We start from the raw sequence: 22112 nt of genomic DNA on the forward strand, positions 1-22112 counted from the left end.
AACATCTTTTTTTTTTAACATTATTTCTGGCTTTCACCCTTCAAGGGTGTTCTTGGCCATCATTTAAAATTATTGAGAAATGAAAGGTGAATTTAAATATTAATTTTATTTAAATGGGCAAATTTCAAAATTATAATGAAAATTGGAGTCGAGTTCAGACTTAGAAGAGATGAGATGTTGAATGGAGGGGAGGCAATTTTAGATAAGGCTTGATAGAAGAGAGGATATTTGTTTAGAGAGGGACAACCAAAAAATATGTGATCTAAAGTTCCCACTTCTAGACCACAGAATGTACAATCTGGGGAGTCAACAACGTGAATTTTAAAAAGATGGGAAGGAACGGAACAATGTCCGATCCTCATTCGAATGAGTGAAGAAATTTCTTTTTTGGAAAAATGAGGGAATTGCTGAAACCACGGTTTTGATGGAATAGTTCTTTGTATTGAGGCATAGCAGGCTCCCTTGGATTGACTAGCAATGTGCCAATACTCTGCCCAAACATTGCGGGATCTATCTTTGATGATGGAAAAAATGTCAGATAGGGGAATGTGGTTTACGAGGGTAACAACAGGGTTGGACGCTCCTTGTTTTGCCAAGGCATCCGCAATATCATTACCCATGATACCAACATGTCCAGGAATCCAAATCAGAGTTACAGTTTTACCAGAGCTTTGAATGGAGGCTATCATCTCTCGAATAAGGCATACAAAGTGATCATCAGGATGAAGAAGAGGACTGGATTTAAGTTTTTGGAGGGAACTGAGAGAGTCAGAGAGAACGAGGGAATGTTCGAAATTATTTTTGATTATATATTTGAGAGATTCTATTATTGCAATGCACTCGGCTGAAAATATTGAAAATTGATTTGAAATTGAATGAAATATTCTGTCATTAGAATTATTGTTAATTTATTATTGTTAATAATTAACCATTAAGGCGAAGCTTAGTGCTTAACAATAACAAAGTCAATGACAGACGTCAAGTATAATTTTGCTCCGTATAAAATAGTGAAATAAAGCGCAAAAGTTTAATGTAAACATTATATAACTTGTGTATCTGTGCATCATAGTGCGGCGGAAATTCTGGAACTAATTTTATGTATGTACTAAATCGCATTCTTAATAGAAACTCAGTACAAAAAATTAAAAAACCGAGATTTTAACATATTATTTGGATGCACTACCTACATATGGCATATTTAATCTACTAGTCAATAGATGTCAGTAAATACCTACATACATAAAATTTATAAAATAAACTGAGTTACGCCTACGAATCAATAGATGGCAACGCTTGCAAACTTGCGAAGGAAAATATTTTTAATTCAACTATTGCCCAGTAGATGGTGACAGTGTTTATAAACATCAAAATAATATTTTTTTTTTATAAATAATAGAAATCAAAGTTTTTAGTGCACATTGGATCATTTACTAACCCAATATAAAAGTGAATTTAGTTCTTCAGCGGTCTTCACTACTACTCAAAATTTATCACTCGTGTTACGAATTTTGCCTGCCAACAGGCGCAAGGAAAACTTTACCACCTAACTAACCACATAACCACAACATGAATAATTGCAATGCCTGTTCAAAATCCACCCTCTCCGACGAGTCCGTATTTACCTGCGCCGTGTGCAAGGGAATATTCCATTTGCACTGCAGCGGAGTGGCAGAGACCTCATACCGTCGACTCACTAAGGAGCGACGCGCCCAAATTAAATGCAAGAAATGCCTATCTGACACTCCGGCTTTCAATGTCACTGCCAGCGGTGCCTCAACTTTGGACAACGAACTACTATTAAAACAAAACGCAATATTCGACCAAAACACCCAAATTCTCGCCACAATCTCAGCAATGAGTAAACAATACGAGGATATTCTACTTCGAGTCCACGAACTCGAGAATATAAACAAAAAACTTGAAAAAAAAAACTGTGATCTTGAAGCGCGCTTAGAGCAAATAGAAGGACAATTTGAAAATTTAGACAGGGAAAACAGGTCGAAAAACGTAGAAATACGAGGAATCCCGGAAATAAGCGGAGAAAACTTAAAAAATGTTGTTTTCAATATCCAAAAAATTACAAATGCCGGAACAGAAGTGAAAAACGTGGAAGCAGCCTACCGCACTGGACAAAAAACCAACAAGGATTTACAACGGCCGATAATCCTCAGATTCAAAACAAACGATGACCGTGACATCTTCTTAAATGACATAAAAACATTTAACAAGCGATCTGCAAATCGGGAGGATAAACTAAACACAAATATCATAGGAATGGCAGGAAAGAGCTCCCAGATTTATATCAATGAACACTTGACATTTCGAGCTAAACATCATTGGTTTCTTGCACGTAAGGCTACACGAGACAATATTTTTAAGTTTGCCTGGACCAGAGGGGGACAAGTATATGTACGCAAAGACGTTGGGACGCCCGTTATACTTATCAATGAAAAAACCAAAAACCTTTTATCTCCCTCACCAAATAACTTATAATCAATTTTCATCCTTTGGTATACTTTTATTTTACTTGATTCTCCTGTATATTATTATATATTCATCTATATATTACTTGATACTCTCTGTTACAAAAAACATATTATTGGATTTTTCTAGCCCAAAGACATTTAACAAAAGCATGTACCCCATCATTGTTTTTAATCGATCAAATAACTTAATACAATCACCTCTTTCCAGTAATCTAGTTTTCTTATCATGTAAAAAATGTGTTATTGTAACTGCATCAAAACCATTACAACTTACTATGCTTTATACAAACACTAAAAATGGAAGAAATAGTTGATCAATTGGACAATTTGTCCATAATTCCATGTACAGAGACAAACAGTCCTCTCGAAGTCCAAAAAATATTAACTCAACCTGCCCTAAAAATTTTCTCTATGAATATCAGAAGCATAAACCGTAACTTCAACGAACTATTGTTAGTTCTCACAGATCTAAATTCAGACTTTGACATACTCATTTTAAGTGAATGCTGGATCAATGAAAATTACATTCCAAAAAACATAACAAACTACACACACTACAACACACAGAATAACCTAACACAGAACGAGGGAGTTATCGTATTCCTCAAAAATCATATATCTCACTCAGTGAACGAAATCATAATCAACGACTCTAATTGTCTCAAAATTGAAATAGATAACCATGTAACTATATTTTCTATATATCGATCACCAAGCACATCTAACATAACCCCATTTCTAAACTCACTTAATCAATCTCTATCATGTGTGAAAAATTGTGACAATATCCTTATTATCGGTGATCTCAATATAAATATAATTAATTGCACACATCCTCAAGTCAATGAATATATAAACCTACTAACACTACAAGGATTCGTCCCAGCCATTACAGCACCTACCAGGATATCTGGCTCGTCGGTGAGTTGTATTGATCATGTATTTTCAAAATGTAAATTAAAAAACAGATCTCTTGTATACCAATGCACTGTCACAGACCACTACGCTACCATAACATCTCTGTCTCATAAAATACATAAACCACCGCAACACGTAATCACACAAAAGAAAATATCTTACAATACACTTTATGACCTGGTCTCTCAGGAAACTTGGTTAAATGTTTACAAACAGAGTGATCCCAGTCTGGCCTGCAAATCTCTTGTTAACACACTACATATCCATCTAACCAACGCTACATCAGACAAAACTCACAAAACTAAACACCATGATTCTAAACTTAAGCCTTGGATAACTTTTGGTATCCTACACTCTATTCGTAAGCGCGATAAACTCCACGCACTCTGCAAAAAAAATCCCAGCGACTATGAATCTCACCTGTTCTACAAGAAATACAGAAATGTGTGCAAAAAAATTACTTTAAAGGCCAGAGAAGATTACTACAAAAAACAAATAAATAACGCAGAGAATGACAAGAAAAAAATATGGAATATCATTAAAGACATATCTTACACTAAAGTAACGACAACACCCATAAACAAGATTAACGTTGATGGTCAATTACTAACAAACACAGGTAATGAATCTGAAAAAATCGCAGATCATTTCAATGAGTTTTTCACCACAATTGGTTCTAATCTTTCCAATCTTATCCTGGCAAAAAATAGTGTTTCGGAACATGAACTTGCAAACGAAATATCCCTGACTCCCCTGAGATATAGTCCTTTCCTTTTCACCCCCACCACAGAATTAGAAATTATAGAAATCATATCAACTTTAAAAAATACTCACTCAACAGGAATAGATGAAATCTCTACTAAACTTACAAAACATTTAAAAATACTTATAGCCAAGCCTCTAGAGCATATTATAAACCTTAGCCTCCAATCCGGTATATTCCCAAACTCTCTTAAACATGCCTCAATTATCCCTATTTACAAATCAGGTGACAGATCTTCCCGAAATAGTTACAGGCCAATATCTTTACTGAGTACAATCTCCAAAATCATTGAAAAAATAGTAAAACTAAAACTGGTTAAGTTCCTTGAGGAAAATAAAATCCTTTCAAATAACCAGTATGGCTTTCGCAAAAACCGTAGTACTGATGATGCAATTGCAACCTTCACCAAACTGATATCCGATAACCTTGATAAGGGTAATAAACCTCTTGCTGTCTTTCTAGACTTATCTAAAGCCTTTGATACCATTTCACATCACATTCTCCTAAAAAAACTGCAACAGATTGGGATAGAAGGTACTGCCCTAAATTGGTTTAAAGGCTACCTTACACAAAGATCGCAAACAACTGTTATTCACTCAAACCGAGCATATAGAAGTAAATGTCTATCTATCTCCTACGGTGTGCCCCAAGGAAGTGTTCTAGGTCCGCTCCTATTTCTCATATATATGAACTCACTATTGAAACTGGACATTGATGGCAATATAATATCTTTTTCTGATGATACGGTTATCATATTCACTAGCAAAACATGGAAGACGTCAATAGAGAAGGCAAATTATGGTATTAACAAAATTAAAAAATGGCTAGACTCCAACCTCCTCACCCTAAATGTACAAAAAACACAATGCATACACTTTTCAATCCGTAAATTCACACTCCCAGAAAACCTTCCCAAATTAATCATTCACACTTGCTCACAAAATCTAAACACATCTCCACTATCACCCAATAATTGCTGCTCATGCCCAAATCTTAAACCATCAAATGAAATAAAATACCTAGGAGTCATTAAAGATAACCAATTACGCTGGGAGGCCCATATTAACTCCATAACTAAGAGACTCCGTAAGTTATGCCATATTTTTTATTCTCTACGATCAATCCTTGATATAAACACTCTAAGAACTGTATATTTTGCTCTATTTCAATCGATAGCAACGTATGGCATTATAGGATGGGGAGGTTGTGCAGCATCCATCCTCTACCCTCTAGTGACCGTTCAAAAACTTTTGCTAAGGGTCATCTTCAAATGTTCCCCCTCTCATCCATCAGAGCCACTCTTCAAGAAACTCACAGCCCTTGATATTCGCCAACTGTATATCAAGATAGCTCTTATCCATATCTGGAAAAATGGATTGATAAACTCTACACAAACGGACATACATACACGCTACTCAAAGCACGGAAAATGCATAATTCCTGTAACAAAAACCACTTTTTCACAAAGGCAATACTCATACATCGCACCTAAAATATTCAACACGTTAAAAAACGACATCAAAACATCAAAAACACTTACTCACTTTGCAACCGGTGTGCATAAATGGATATCTGAAAAGGGGCGAAATTTCTTTAAGGAACATATGAACCTATATCACCAGTAAATAATTTAAATAACTTGTATATTACTAAACAATATATTTCTTTTTCATATTCATCATTAAAAAAATATATATATTTACCACCACTGATATGTTTCTTATACTCTAGTATTTATTACGAAAAATATTGTGACAATAATTCCACATTTGTGTACATATCCTTAGCCGTAGCTCAAACGTGGATTTACACAAAAATTGCCGATATATATCTATACACCTATGTTACCATAACACGCACATGCAAATCGCTCATCAAGATATAACTTATCCCTACTTTCTTACCAAATAGTACTTTCTTTGATTTTATATTGTATTTGTATTCTTTTTTTAGAAATACACTTGTACTTAATGTACTTGTATTTTTACTACATTTTTAATTTTATTTTAATCACACAAATGTACTTGTATTTTTTCTTTTTTTTGATACATGCTCCTTGTATTATTTTTAATTCAATAATACGTATTTTCTTTGATATACTTTTTATATTATTTTAAATTTTTCTGTTTTCCACACCTATTTTTTATATTCATATATCTTAAACTTATGTAGATATTTTGCATTATTTTTAATTCCTTTATACTTCATACTTGTTTTAGATGTATAAATTATTTTATTTTATTTTTATATTATTTTGTTTTCATTCAACTTATTCTTAATTTGTATTATTATACTTAACATAAAATTGACCACTACAACACGGGCATGTGCCTAGTGTGGTGGCCAAAAATTTACCCGTTTACTGTAATGTATAAACTTTACTGAATAAAGAACATAAAAAAAAAAAAAAAAAAAATTGTGGTAAACGTTAGTACCTATACCACAGTTAGGAGAGTCGGGAGATTTGGATCCATCAGTAAATAAAAGAGAAAAGTTGGGCCATTTAGATGAAATAATGTCATTGAAAATATTATTGACAGTTCGGGCCGGGAGATTGGAATGACTTTTAAGGATTCCGATCCCTTCAAATATTGTTGGGGATAGGGTGACGTGACTATATTTTAATTTGTATAAGGGAAGTAGATCATTTTGGATGATGTGAAGCTCTGAGAGAGACTTAAAATTTTTACAGATGTCAGGAAGAGGTTTAGTTGAAGCTCTGATTGTAGATGAATGGGTTGAGTCAATGAACAACGAGACGCTGGGGATAACCTGATGACATTTAGAATTTAAACATTTAAGAACAAATTTGTCAGCAAATAGTTGACGCCTTAAATAAAGAGGAGGATCAGAACATTCTACTTGAAGGGAATTGATGGGTGACGATTGCATCGCTCCAGTTATAATTCGCAAAGATTTAGATTGAATTTTGTCTAATTTATCAAGTACATTTTTTGAGGCAGTACTAAAAAGTGGGCAGGCATAATTTCGAATAAGTGCGTTGTAAAGCAACTTAATGCAAGTAGGGTGAGCTCCCCACCAAACGCCAGATAAGGATCTGATGATATTTAAATTTTTTTCGCATTTAGTAACTAAATTATTAATATGGGAAGACCATTTAAGTTTCCTATCAAATGTTACTCCCAAAAATTTTACTTCAGAAGCGTTGGGGATTGGAGAATTTTTAAATAAAATTTGAACGGGGGGGTTTTTATGGCGGTTTGAGAAGGTGACACACTGAGTCTTTTTAAGGTGAGCCATGTGCAAAGGGAATTCATGGCTTCGTTAAGATATTTGACGGCGAGAGGGATGATTTTGGATGATAAGAAGAAAGCTATGTCATCTGCGAACTCAATAACTTTTACTTGTGGGGGAATAGTGACATGCATATCATATGTGTATATATTATACAGTAAGGGGGACAATACATCGCCTTGTGGTAAACCCTTCCAAACAGACCTACTTTGAGGAGAAATATCTGGAAGTTCAATGAAAATTTTTCTATCTAGAAATAGATTAATAATAGATTGGACAAACATGGGGGGAAGGCCAAGGCCTAGAAGTTTTTTTTTCAGGATTGGGATGGAAACATTGTCAAAGGCGCCTTCTATATCTATAAAGACGGCCAGACAAACTTCCTATTTAGAAATTGATAAATTAATATCAGTGCTGATGATGGCAAGGTTATCTTGAGTGGATTTTTTTTTCCTAAATCCAAATTGAGATGGAGAGAGAAGCTGTTTACTCTCGACAAAAAATTCTAATCGGTTTTTAATTAATTTTTCATAAAGTTTACTGAGGGTGGATGAAAGAGCGATCGGCCTGTAGTTGGATCCAGAATTTGGTGATTTGTTTGTTTTTAAAATAGGGATGATTATTTGACAACTCCAGTCATCAGGCATTATACCAGTCTGGAAAATTTTGTTTAAGATGCTTAAGAAGTGGTTTAGAACATTATCATTACTATTTTTGATTATGCTGTAAGGTATACCATCTCTGCCTGGAGATGAGTCCTTAACTATTGATAAACAATTTTTTAGCTCAATTAAGGTGAATGGAGAGTCTAGCCAATGATTAGACATAGGAGTTTTTTTTTTTTTTTATAGTGAATACCTCACAAGAGTCCCAACTGCTCCCGTCTGGAGCCAGTGAGACTATGGCATCCCCAATTGGGGGATGTTGTGAGGCTGAAGGTAAGTGGGGAAGGGAAAGAGGAAGGTGGGGAAGTACCGTAAGGAGTATTATAGATAGGCGTTATTTCATCTAAGTTAGGTACAGAAGGGGGGGCAATTTTGTACAAGAATTCATCTATCCATTTAGAATGAGACGCTCGAGGAGATGGTGAACTGAAGGAGGATCGAAATCTTCGGATCATAGACCAAACTTCCGAAATTGGAGTGTTCGGAGATACTGAACTGCAGAAGTTGTACCACCCAGATCTTTTTTTTGACCTCAATACCCTTTTGGCATTGGATTCAGCGTTTTTGTATACAGGGTGTATCGGCACTAACCCGACAAACTTTAACCAGCTATTCCTTAGCACATTTGGAGTAAAAAATGTTATGGGCACTTTGCTGTCCGGTAGCATTTTTTTTTCAATTAAAAACAAAAAAATTTAAAATTTCCACACTACATCACTGTCATTGGCATTGCGTTTCGTGTTAAACAGCTGTTATAAGCAAGTATGTCAAAAAGCGTCTTCGCTCTTTCGCACACACTAAATAATAATAGTTAAAAATGAGACGAATGGTGCCGTGCTATTTCGTTGTGACTGTAAACGTGCGCCAATATAGGTACACACGTGCATTATTCAACGGAATTCGAATAAAATATTTGCCAGATGGGTTTTCAAACTTTGTCAAAGGATAAAACAGTGGTGACATGTGGTGAAAATATGAATAATAATTTTTTTATTAAAAAAAACGTTACCGGACAGCAAAGTGCACATAAGATTTTTTACTCCAAATATGCTAAGGAATAGCTGGTTAAAGTTTGTCGGGTACGTGCCGATACACCCTGTATAAGATAGTTCTCCATAGTCATATTGTAACGATAGGAAAGAGATTTAGCTTTCCGAATTCTTACTACTTTGGAACATTCCTCATCCCACCAGGGAGTTGGAGGGAGTTTTTTTAAAAGAGATTTAGTTTTAGGGGGAGGATTTGAATCATTTATTGCAGTTATGAGCATTGATTTGAAGTTATTATAGTCATCTTTGACGGAAAATATATTGGTGTCGGGTAAATTTAGTAGGAACTTGTCCATATGAGAGTTAAATTCATCCCATTTGGTGTGTTTCGTTTTAATCTTTGTCGAAATATGAGACTTGTCCGATTGGAAAGAAGTTTGATAAGTAATGGTGATCGGGAAATGATCACTGGAGCAAGGGTCGGGGGACACCACCCAAGAGGAGAGAGAACCCAGACTAGTAGAACATATCGAGAGATCCACTGCACTGGGGTTTGTGCTTGAGCGAGAGATCCTAGTAGGAGATCCGTCATTCAAAAGGAAAAGGTTGGATTGATCTAGGAAATCCATCACGCTTCGACCATCTCGGTCGGAGAAAGCAGAACCCCAGACGGGGGAATGGGCATTAAAATCGCCTAATATAAAGAAAGGAGGGCTTAGTTGATTTACAATTTGCAACCAAATTTGTTTATTGAAGTCGGCTGTTGGGGGAAGATAGACTGAAATAAAGGATGTGTCCTTTATTTTAGCTGCAACCATTTGGAAGTCAGCATTGGGGGGTTTGATATTATTTATTGGGGAAAATGATATGGATTTCTTAATAAAAAGGGCAGCACCGCCGCCCGAACCTTCCGGGCGGTCGTCGCGGAGACAGGAATACCTTCCCACATTAAAGTGGGTGGATGGAGTAAACCAAGTCTCCGAGATAGCAGCCAAAGAAATAAAGTTGGAATTTAATAGGTAAAGGAGATCAGATTTGTTAGAAATAGCACTTCGGCTATTCCACTGAAGTATTTTGAAATCTTGAAGAGTCATTTTGAATAAATGATTTTAATGTGGAAATAATAGTAGCAGCGTTGGACGGTAGATTAGTTTGAGAAGAAATAAGGTCAATTAGAAGCATAATGAGAGTTTGGATAAATGAAGAATTGTCTTGGGAGAGTTTTTCAGAAAGTTTTAGAGAGTTCATTGAGGACGGATTATAATTATTTGCACACCCATTTGTGGCATTTGAAAGAGGTGAACCATTGGGATTTAAGAGCAGTGAGTTGTGTTGTTGCTGATCGTATCCAGGAGCCGGTTTAGAGATATCGTTTTTGTATGAGAATTTAGTTGAACGAGAAGAAGTTGTTGTAGAAGAGGGAAGAGGGTTGGATGAGGAGTTGCTGGATAAAGCCTCAGCAAATGATTTTTTGACAGGCGGGAATAGTTTAGAAGCCTGCAGAAAAGACAAGTTCTGAGAGGCCATAGAAATTTTTATATTTTTTTGGCGAGATTGTTCTGGGCAAGAAGTGTTGATAGCTGTATGTGAGCCTGAGCAGTTAAAACATTTGGGTGAGGAGGAAGAAGGACATTGGTCAGCTGCGTGGTTTTCTCCACATTTAAAACATCTGGGTTGAGATTTGCATGCAGCTTTGGTATGACCAAAACGGCAGCAATTGAAACATTGAGTGGTGGGATAAGTATACATTTCAACTGGTAATGAGTTGAAGAATAAATATATTTGGGAGGGAAGAGATTGACCTTCAAAGGTGATAACTACAGATTGGGAGGGCTTCCAGGAAATTATACCCTCAGAGGAGTCCTTGTAATTTAGCCTCCTGGCTTTTATGGGATTGCCAATGTGTTGGGGGGTTGAAAGTGAAGACAGAATTTCTTCGATGGACAGATCGGTCGAGATACCTCTGACCAGGCCCATGCGAGTGACATTGAAAGTAGGGATATATGCCTTGAACTTTGAATTAGATGAAATGAAGATATTTTTGATGAAACTGTTGGCAGCTGACCCTGAGAGGAATTCGACGGAGATTCGGAAGCGACCCTCGGCTTTTACACCTCCAGGCTTGATTGAAAGGTTCTTGCTATTTGATAGGAATTTGCCGAATTCAAGAGGGTGGATGGTTTTTCCTTGCTCAGTTTTTTGGGCGTATACTATGAATGGGCCACGGGAATGAGGAGAATAAAAGTTTGTTGGAGGAAGTTGAGAAAGTGCTGGTGGGGATTGTGAAGTCGAAGGAGAGTCAAGTTGTATTGGGGAACAAGGAGTAAATTTCCTTTTTTTGGTAGAAGTCAAAATGACAGAATCACTGTCAGAAATTTCTCCATTTTCCCCGTCTGGGGGGTCTGGAGAGGGATCTGGGGGCTTTGTAGGGGGTCCAGGAGGGAAATCTTCCTCCATTATTCACAACAGTAAACAACTACAATAATAGTATGGAAAATGACAGAAGTAAAAAAAGGTTATAAATATCTGGAAATCAGCAGCGAAAAGTGACTCCTGGAAGATCAGGAGGGAGAAGAAACCTCAAGGCACAACACACTACACTTTTTTTTTGCCAGAAAACAAAAAAGAATGGTAAAAAAATAATTTTAGATAGAGCAAAACAAAACAACTGATGACAGCCAAATGTTATTGTTGCAATTCCAAAAAAACATCTTAATTATTTTAAAATTATTAAAAAAAATAAAATATATATATATTGCATGATATTTGTTCATAATTAAATTTTTTTGTAACTTTGATGTAATATTAATTTTCTTATAATTAAATTAGGTATACATAATATGTAAATGAAATCCTCAGCACGGGAGATCCCAGTGAGGATATCATTATATCTATTTGTTACACAAAAAAAATATATAATAAAACACTTATTATTATTATTATTATTACTGTTATGTTTTGCACATAGTAACAAGCTTACTGCGCAGTTGTTGGATATATCTGCACGTGGCCGGAAATCGAATCACGTACTAATAACATGTCAACACAACAATACATTCGCGTGAGTTCGCGACATCTCTGCATGATACGGCCCGCGCGTAATAACAACCAATCAAATGGCCAGATTACAAAGCGTGTCCTTATAAGGATATACCCCTTCTACACGCCAAAAGTAGCAAACAGGAAGGGACAAGCTTGCGCCTGACGCGGGACCCAGCAGTTCACGGCCGAGCGGGTAGAGATCAACACTATGGATAGTTCCGAGTTAGCGTTTACCGCCAATTGGGCCCGTAACTATGGACCGGCCTGATTATGTTTTATAATGTGCCGCATCTCTAGTCCCAGTTCACCACGTCAGGACAATCACCACCCAACCACACCGTCATGGATATGATTGTGTCATATCCCGGGGCCGCTGCCCGCGCATCAGCAGCCGCCCACGTGGTTCCAACTACAGGCCCTGGCCGCCTGACGCCCTTCGCCCAGAGCCGCCCAACAACGGCCCAGGCCGCCTCTGCGCCGCCTTTCCGCCTGTAGCCCTTCGCCCTGAGCCGCCCAACAACAGCCCAGGCCGTCTCTGCCGTTGCCAGCCCGCCCACGGCCGCCCACGCTGTTGCCGCCCCCTTGCCGTCCAGCGCGGTGAGCTATAAGCTCCCGCCCATCGCTCTGCATCCGCCTACCGCATCCGCCCAGGCCTCTCGCCTGCGGCATCCGCCGTAATTTACACGTGAATTTTAATGTACCTTGTCAATCAGAGCTTATAGATTCCGTAGATTGCGCTAGTAACAGTTAGGCCTTAAAAAGCTATGTACCTTATGTAGAACTGTCTGATTATCCGTTATATGCAATAATAAACATGCCATATCACAAAAACCTATTTCATTGGAGACTGCCTAATGTAACCCCTGTAAGGTTAGAGTTTCAAGCCCTGCTGGCCGTCTAGTATGGCGAGGGTTATTTGTATAACACGAGCACTTGATAACATTAAATGTCCTAAGTTAACATAATACTTTATATAGCTTTAACAGGTATATAACACTACATTTCTTAAGTTCATCGTTTATCATGTTGGTCTTCTGCTGTATATTACTCATTACTGCTTTTTGGGAGTTCGGAATTACCACTCACGGATTTACAAAGTGTTTTCTTTTATACAGTAAGCATGTGTTAAAACATTATAAGAATTTGTAAAGAACTTGTGCTTTTGCATCAATTTGCAGAAACACACTGCTTTTACCCGCCATTTAAAGTTCCCCCAAATCTTCCCTACTATTATGAGAACATATCTGGAGAGATTTACCAGGCTGTTGTATTGCCCTAAGGATAGCCATTCTCCGATAGGAGAGGGCTTCAAAAGGAGATTTAGAAGAAGAATGTTTCAATAATTCAGGTAAAAATATGTTTTTAATTAACATAAAATTAATCAATGGCTTGGTGATCGTTTCCATATCATGTTTTTTACCAAAGCATTAAAAAAATACTATTGGCACGATACTCCAATGGACAACAGAAGGAAAATACCACTAGGAAGACCACCGTATAAATGGAGCGATACACGGAGAAAAATAAATATGGCTGATTCATTGAAATTCTGTTAAAAACGTGATGGCAATTCATTTCCAGATAAAAGATGAGTCCATTCAGAATATATTGGGATACGTGTTAATGTAGGTGTGCTTTTTCTGATAAATATAAGTATTTCTATGAGCACGTGTTTCGCCGTACACATTCTCGTTTAATTGATATTTTTTTAGGAAATCTGTCAATTCATTCGTTTAAGTCCTACAGTCCCGTTTTTAACAGGAATACGAATAATTTGATAGCATAAATTTGCAATATTTTATAACAGCGGGTTTTCTACGCATAGTCTTAACGGAAACATAATACCAAAAAGGCAGACTCGTGACCATAGATAACACCTTAAACCAAGACCAACAGGAAAGAGATCTGTGTGTACCAAACAATGGGTAAATTAAGACGAAATAAAGAAACTAGGAACCAACTTGAACTTCTTGATAAAAATGTCAATTCATTCGTTAAATACCTGCATTCCCGTTATCATCCGGATTGTCAAAAATTTGAAAAGATTCTTAATAAATTAGCAATACTCAATTTTCTTCGTGTAATACCGTCGCGTAAATCAGCATGCTCTAATTAATATGATACATTTGTAAAAAACATAAGATTTGGTGTGATTCAATTACTATACTGCTATGCGCTCTGAAATATTTAAGAAGTTATTGTCAGGAAACCGAAAACTGATGATCTTTATACCATTGGTTATTTATAAAGGGAATGAACTATTCTAAAGAATGCCTCACATAATTAAAATAAGTTAATTTGATGCGTTAATTTTTTTATTACTAATACCAAATTTAAAAAAAAAATCTAATTTTTATTTCAACAAGTAAAGTTATTTATTTTGCATATTTATAATGAGCATTTAACAAATAAATTTGTTTTAGGCCACTTTTATTTTAATTACACTCTACCGGTTTCGGAAGCACCCTTCCTTTGTGAGGAGAATAATAATAAAACTCTTTTTAATATTCTCTTTAATTCTTTTAATATTCTCCTGAAGTAGGAAGGGTGCTTTCGAAACCGGTAGAGCGTTATTAAAATTTAAGTGGCCTAAAACAAATTTATATATTTTTATTTGGCAAAAACAACAGTTTATAATAGGCTTGGTATATACATGTGCAGTTTGCTATATATAATTATATACGCAAATTTCGACCATCATAACGCGGGCATGTGACTAATACGCTCGTAAAAAACATATTACCTTACCATATTGAAGAATTGTCAAAACATAAAAGATTTGCACTTCTTCTCAAGTTCTTTTTCCATTACATGGTTCTGGCAGCCTTATTTCGATGTAAAGCGCGGTGATGCAACAGCGTCGTAGTTGGTTGCATAGAGCGCTCGCAGAATAATGGTTGCTGATCAGTCTCCTACGTGGAATTCACATCGGACATAAAACACCCTAGAGTAGCCTGCTTCTAGTAAGCTAAAGATTTTATTTAACACGAAAATGATCATCATCACAACGATGTTCACCACCGGTTGCGGTTTCTAGCCATTCAAATTTACATTTTACAGTTTGGCTATCGCCGCCCCGGGAACCATTTATTAGATAATCAAAACCTCTGCCATACGTCATCACAAGTGGTTCGCTACTTTTGGTTAATTAGCAGGGTGGCCGGGTTCAACGGGTGAGGTGTATTCAGGATGCGCCTGCCCATTAGCTGCGTGGTGTGCCAGATCGGGAGAGGTTGGTTTGAGAAGATCCTTTGACCTCTCCAAGTGGCCACAAAAAGTTTCAAAATTGCTTACCGCAAAAGCCAAATAGATATTTATTTTTCAATGGATCTTCCGCCCACATGCACCGAGCATGCACTGATTCTGATTAACACTCATTACCATAAAACAAATCCGTTTAAACATAAGAGAGTTTTAATAGAATATTTCAACGTTACGTTTATGGATACAAAATAATAAAAATTATATTAAATTACAAGTTTTCTGGTAGAGCAGTTAAATTTAAGATTGGTAAAATTCAAACCTTTTCTATTTTGCTTTCGTAATTTATGTACTGCCTTTCATAATAGTTAATATTGATTATCTGAAATGGGCTAATTTTGTGTTAATAAACGCATAATTTTTTTAATTAGAAAAGAAATTTAAAGTTTGCTTTCCAGATTTTCTTTTGAAATATAAGTTTGAACAGTGTCAAACTGAAAGAAGTCATTTTGGAGATAATAAACACATATTTAAGCCCAACGAATAACGTGAACTTTGTTCCTTATCGAAGATTATTGACACCGGTCACAAAAGAAAGGAATATCTTTAAAAATAATAAAGTTATTTAAATTTTATTTTTTATTTTTTTATTTTTATTAGTGAGTATTTTTTTCTTAGTATTGTGACATCTATATCGCCGAACAACGGTATTATCAAACAATTAAAAATAGAACAAATCGTTTCAAAGGGGCGTAAGCATTGTATGTTGTAACTGATCTATGTTGTAAATAATCTGATCTGTTGTATGTATATGTAGCATTAATTAACGCTCTTGTGGGAGAGTCAAAAGAATATTCGAGTAAATATTTCTACGTAAAGAGTCAAAAATTTATTTCAAAGATTATATAATGTGTTCCGTATAATGTGTTCTTTGCTAAATAAATTAATAAACATAAAATTTTTGTTTTTGTTTCAGAACCTTTATTCTTTTGACGATTTTTTCTCAATGTATGGCGGGGGTAAACTTTCCTATAGTGGTCTACAGAAAATCAATTGGGCTGCAAATCAGATGGTTTCCACTCTTCAAATTATTTCCTGTAAGTATATGTAAAGTTACACTGGTCATCAACTAATAACTTCAAATCTTTTCCTCTTTCACTCTTTTCCTCTTCAAAACATACAAGTTATACCAAAAATACTACATACATTTTTTTTAAATGTAGATAATTTGGTATTTTAACTATCTATGAAATACAGTTAAAATGTGTGGAAGATTTAAAGTTTATTTTTCTGAATTTGATACTTTCATTCCTATTTACTGATTTGAAAAATTACATTTTTGAAAGGGTTCCAACTGGCTACAACTTCATTATAATAATAATATTTGGTAGAAACCGCCAATGCCCGGCGTTGTGTTTTTCGAGAATAAAATAAAACTGTGAAATACCATAATAACAACACACTTGTACAGTTATTCATACTCACGCTTAACTCAAGCTCACCAACATATTAAACATGTTTGTGTAAGATATAAACGATCGACTAATACAGGGTGTAACCAAAACGATAACCAGTTCAATTATTGTCAATGTAAAAATAATTGTTTTATGGTATATAAATCAATAATTTTTACCTTAGGTATTACTGACGATAGTGCTGATGTGGTCTCTCTGTGGTATCCTCACCGTAACGGATTCTATCCCAGTTGGCCACCCTGCCCGCACAGATCTGAAGATCTCCATCATCACTGACGCTCCTTGGTTCCGCTTCCCCTACCCAGGTACATTACACCACCTTATCTATGTAGCTTGAGCGGGCCTGAGCCCGGTCCCCTTCCGTCCTGCCTCCGGTGACCTGAGGCTCACTTCATTCCCTAGGGTCTTTGGGAGTATCTCCCCCCCTCCCCCCTCCCCCCTCTCCCCATTTACATTTCTTCAAGGGTACTCTCGGAAAACTGGCTAAGGGACGCGGGTGCTTGGGATCGTTGTGGCCAGGCCGCTTGCCACGCTCATTCTTGCCGGGACTGCCCCGTGATAGTGGGGTAAACTGCCCTCGATACGCGGCTTGTATATTTTTATGTTACTAACAATCATGCATGCAGGGACATGGGAGGGTCTAGAATCGTTTTAAAATAAATTTAGCTTCTTTTTACAACAAAATTAGAGTCCTGACGTGTGCGGCTAAGGAGGTTAAACAATCAGTTTCCTCACACAGCCGTCGGGAAAGGGTGGGTCCCCTCCAATTATCTATGTAGCTGCTGCTGACCACAGAGCTGGTGTGGTCCCTATAAGGCATCCTGACTCTAACAGATTCCACCTCATTTGGCCACCCCGCGCGCACAGACCTGAAGATCTCCATCATCACTGACGTTCATTGGTTCCGCCCCCCCCTACCCAGGTACATTACACCACCTATGTTTACCATAGAGCTGTAACGGTGGATTCCATCCCAATTGGAAAAATTGAGTTAGATTAGTGGAAGTTTCAAAAAATAGAGATCCAGAAAAACACAATAACAACAAATACTTTTACTTTATTACTCTTTGAAGGTTCTTTGAGTGGCTAGCCAGTATTTCTTGAAAAACCTTTTAAATTCTAGTAGGTCGGAGGTCGTATTATAGGCAAGGAATAACCTTTAATCCCTTATCCCTTACTATGAACTTATTTAATATCGAAGTTCGTCCGTGCCGGATTATTGAGGCGGGAGATTAAACTTAAGCAGAAAACTCACCCGTTTACACATTATAAATCCATCATCCAACATTGTTATAAACCCGGAAACATGGGATGTTGTTTTACCGAACTTAAGGAAGATTATTATTTATTTGTTGATATTAGAATCTGTTCTATTTTGAAAGTATAATAAACCAAATGAAAACGGGTTTGACAACTGTATTGTGTATTAATCATAAAGGTACCCATAGACAAATCATTTAAAAGAAGACACGTTTGAATTTATTTGTACACACCGATAGTAGGTGATGACGGCCTCCGTGGTCAAGAGGTAAGCTTTCGACTAGCAATCCAAATGTCGCGGGTTCAAATCAAGGCGTGCGCAAAAAATATATATATATGAAGTATTTGTGTTATTTCACGATTTAATAATTAAAAATAATTTATAGTATACTTTTGTCACGTTGCCTTAGTGTAAGACCACCATTAAGAATTGAAAAATTGCTTGAAACGTATTTGGTGATCAGAGCTGAATAGCCAGGTACTACCCCACCTTCCTTTTTTCTATCTCCTTCCCCTCCCCACTACATTCATCCTAAAAACATACCTTGATTGGGGATGCCATAGTCTCACTGGCTCCAGACGGTTTGTAGCAGTTGCGGCTCTTGTGCGGTATTCGCATAAAAAAGGTATCGAGAGTTTCAAAAAGTTTTTCATATTGTTCACAATACACGCCCGTAGTCCCCTCTTGCCCTGCAATTGCCCAAAGATACTGTTTTCTTGGAGACATTTATCAATTATTTTATTTACCAGCATAATAATTATTTTCACCCACATAACATCAGTACTCAAGTAAATAATTACAGAAGTAAACTGTTTTAAATTAGAAATTATTTAGGAACCTACATTAAAAAATTTTAATGTCCCCATTAAAATAATATGTATATTTTACTTATTTTTACTGTGCTAACCATAAAAAATAGAATGTACATATAAGCATTGAAATATATATATATATTCAAATACCATTTGAAATTTATAATTTATTTGTGCAACAGATATTTTTTTATATGAATTTGCGCATCCAAACGTTAATCGTTAAAAATGAAAGTAATCTTTTGTTTATCCATCCAGTACACCACTATGCAAGGAAGTATCTCTTTAAATTGATTTCCCTGTAAATAGTTGTAAGGAAACCACACAAAGAAATATGTTACCGAAAATTACATTCCGAAACATGAAAAATATTACAATAATGAAAATTCTTCATATAATATTGTAATATTTGAAATATACGTGGCCTAAAAATTTTGTAAAGAAAACATAATGGCCGAGTCGACATCGAGTTTGGGTCCCACCCAGGCGTAGTGTGTTCAATTCCTCGGCTGGCTAAGTCCTCCATCACAACACAAGCAACATTTTCCGCTTAATGTGGTGGTAGTAGGAGATTTTTAAATATTGTCAGGTTATTCGTAACCTGGGAATGTTTGTCTTTCTTTAAAAATAATAAAATATATCAGCCATAGGACATACTTTTAGTGGAGGATCTTTTTGAGTGGAAGGAGTGAACATGGTTCTCTTCAAAAACATAGGTCTCCTCTCTTGTTCTTTAGAGCATCATACATTGAAATACCGGTTTCAAAGGATAGCATTCCCACCTTTGCTCTCAAGATTGCAATTCGGTTTTTTAAGATAGGTAAATTTATCAAATGGATCGTCCATTTTTGCACAGTCAAGGGTATTTTGTATGTTGGGGCTCCGGACCAGAGATGGCTACCAAATTCAACAGTAATGCGCACTTACAATTTGTATATGGTCAGCAGTTGTGTATTATTTGCAGTATCTGCGGGCCATGTACAGCACGTACAGTTTCTGAGAGGCTAACTTGACTTGACCCGTGTCTGAGCTGGTCACTTAAAGTCGCAGCTTATATCAATGGAAGGCATATTTGGAAGATGCTTCTGTTGAAGGAGACTACAGACATGGATGCAAAAGCTTGTCTCTGTGTTTTATGTTTAAATAATCTACAACCGTATTTCCCCACAATTCCTCAATCAATTTGAAGTAATACAGTTCTCCTCCCTTAGGTCAATGGGGCTGGCCCACGGTGACTCTAGCCGGAGTCCTTGGCATGTTGGCTGGAGTGTTGGCCTGTACTGTTGAGTCCATCAGCTATTATCCTACTACTGCAAGGATGTGTGGTAACTTCTCATATTATTTTGAATGAGCTTAGTAATTTCGCAATGTTCATTTGGTTAAAATTAGGACTTACAGATTTTTTTCCAAATTATTTTTCTTGAAATAACATTTTTAAGGCGATGCACCATAACATTTAAAATCAAGGTCACTTACAATAATACTCCTCATGTAGATGGTGATAAGGTTTAAATTTTCTCTTAACACCAGCTTGTTTTGATTTCTTCAAGAAAAACATCGCCAAGTTTAGGCACATATAATTAAATATTTTACGATATTTTCTAAAAAATTTAATTTTCTACATTATACCGAAAAGGGGTTGGCACGTAGGAAACTTGAACTGATGAGCAGTTTATAGAAGCCTTGATACTTTTTTTTTTGGCTAGAAATTTTCGAATGTTTTAGTATTTAATATATATATATTATTATATATTAAATACTTAAATACGTCTTAGCCTTTAAAATATTCGAGTATATATATTCATATAACATTTGAATTTTATAATTTATTTATATGTATTTAATTAAAAGGTCTCAAATGCCTCAATTTGGCCTTAAATTGAATTTTTCGGAATCATTTTGAAAGCGGAGGGGGGAAGTGGTGTCGGAATCCTCGATATGTTATTATAACCTCATTTAAACAAGTACCGATTGTATTTCATTTTTATATCACACAGGACTTAAAAAAAAGAAATGCGTCACCAAATGTCATGTTCGAATCGAATTTTAATTTGCCTTCAAAACACAAGACTAGTCAAAACTTGAGTTACTCCTTGTGCTAGTTCCCAACTGTTTAATGAATTGATGTCTTCGAAATGCGTCTGCAGATGGATCAACAACTGTAATTTAATCTATATATTCTGAACACAAAACTGGTTTTATTTTAAGAGTAAGTCTTAAAAATGTATCTGAAACACCGTGAAAGAAAACCGTTATCGCGATCTGAAAGTAATTTTCTTGATACTCTTTTTTTGCGGTCTGCAGGCAAACTGAAAGTGCTTACAGACCATACCAAGTAGCCTCGCGGGCCGCAGGTTCGCCACACCTGCTCTAGGCCAACGCACAAAGATCTAAGGACGGGTTGTTTCGGAGAATTTGAACAATTCATCAAATTTCAATGTTCATTTTCTAGTTCTGTGAAAGAATTTTTCAAGTTCTGTTTTAATTTCAGTTTTGTCAAGCAACTAGCCTATAATGATATAATAACAGAGCTTGAATAGGACTTTTACAGAACCCGGAAATGAACGTTGAAGTTTGATGAGTTGTTCAAATTCTCCGAAACAACCCGTCCTAAGTGTTGTAAAATTATGTGGTAAATTAGATCTACAATGTAAACAACATACTGTCTTATCCATAATATGAACATTCAAATATGGATTTCCATTGTTTCATTTCGAACCAAGTCAAAGTGAGCCGAGAGCTTGTTCCACTTTTCATGTTTTTTAATCTATCCCGAACTTATGCTGCGCTTTCAAAAATATCTGGAGTTATAATTATATTTCTGTATTGAATGGAAAGTTAGGTTTAGTTTCTCGAGCGCCAGTCCGAACAATTCCCAAGATATTATTCGCCGTCACACTCGGAGTTGGGAATGAGTTATGAACAGCTGCTGAATTTCTGTAAACTGCAAACAATGTTCAATTCTCGGTAATCTGTATTCATACAAGATGCATTTTCTACGAGAAACTAGCTCATGCTGACTCTATCGTTATAACGATACGATATGCGTACCTATAACTACGTACATTTTATGTTCTGAAATTATTATCCGAGGAAATCCTTTTTCTAAAACTTCAATCATTTAAAGACTTCGTTATTAATTCAAATTTTATGACACCCGTAATATTCTTAGTACCTGTAGCATTTTTATTAAAAAGTTTGTAAGTAGTTTGTAACGACCATTTGGGCAGTCCTTCTGGGCGAGT

General features: G+C 36.1%; 1 protein-coding gene across 1 annotated transcript in view; it reads left to right on the forward strand.

The window, feature by feature from the left end:
• LOC149419516 (solute carrier family 23 member 2) overlaps positions 1 to 22112 on the forward strand; it is a 60930-nt gene that overhangs the window by 16463 nt on the left and 22355 nt on the right. The window contains exons 6-8 of the mRNA XM_089637599.1: positions 16296 to 16416; positions 16958 to 17099; positions 20079 to 20192. Of these exons, the coding sequence (XP_089493725.1) occupies positions 16296 to 16416; positions 16958 to 17099; positions 20079 to 20192 (377 nt within the window). The remainder of the gene's footprint in view (positions 1 to 16295; positions 16417 to 16957; positions 17100 to 20078; positions 20193 to 22112) is intronic.

The sequence above is a fragment of the Hesperophylax consimilis genome, chromosome 12 (genome assembly GCF_061612785.1).
Source record: "Hesperophylax consimilis isolate HC1 chromosome 12, BYU_Hcon_1.0, whole genome shotgun sequence".
Classification (NCBI taxonomy): Eukaryota; Metazoa; Arthropoda; class Insecta; order Trichoptera; family Limnephilidae; genus Hesperophylax; species Hesperophylax consimilis.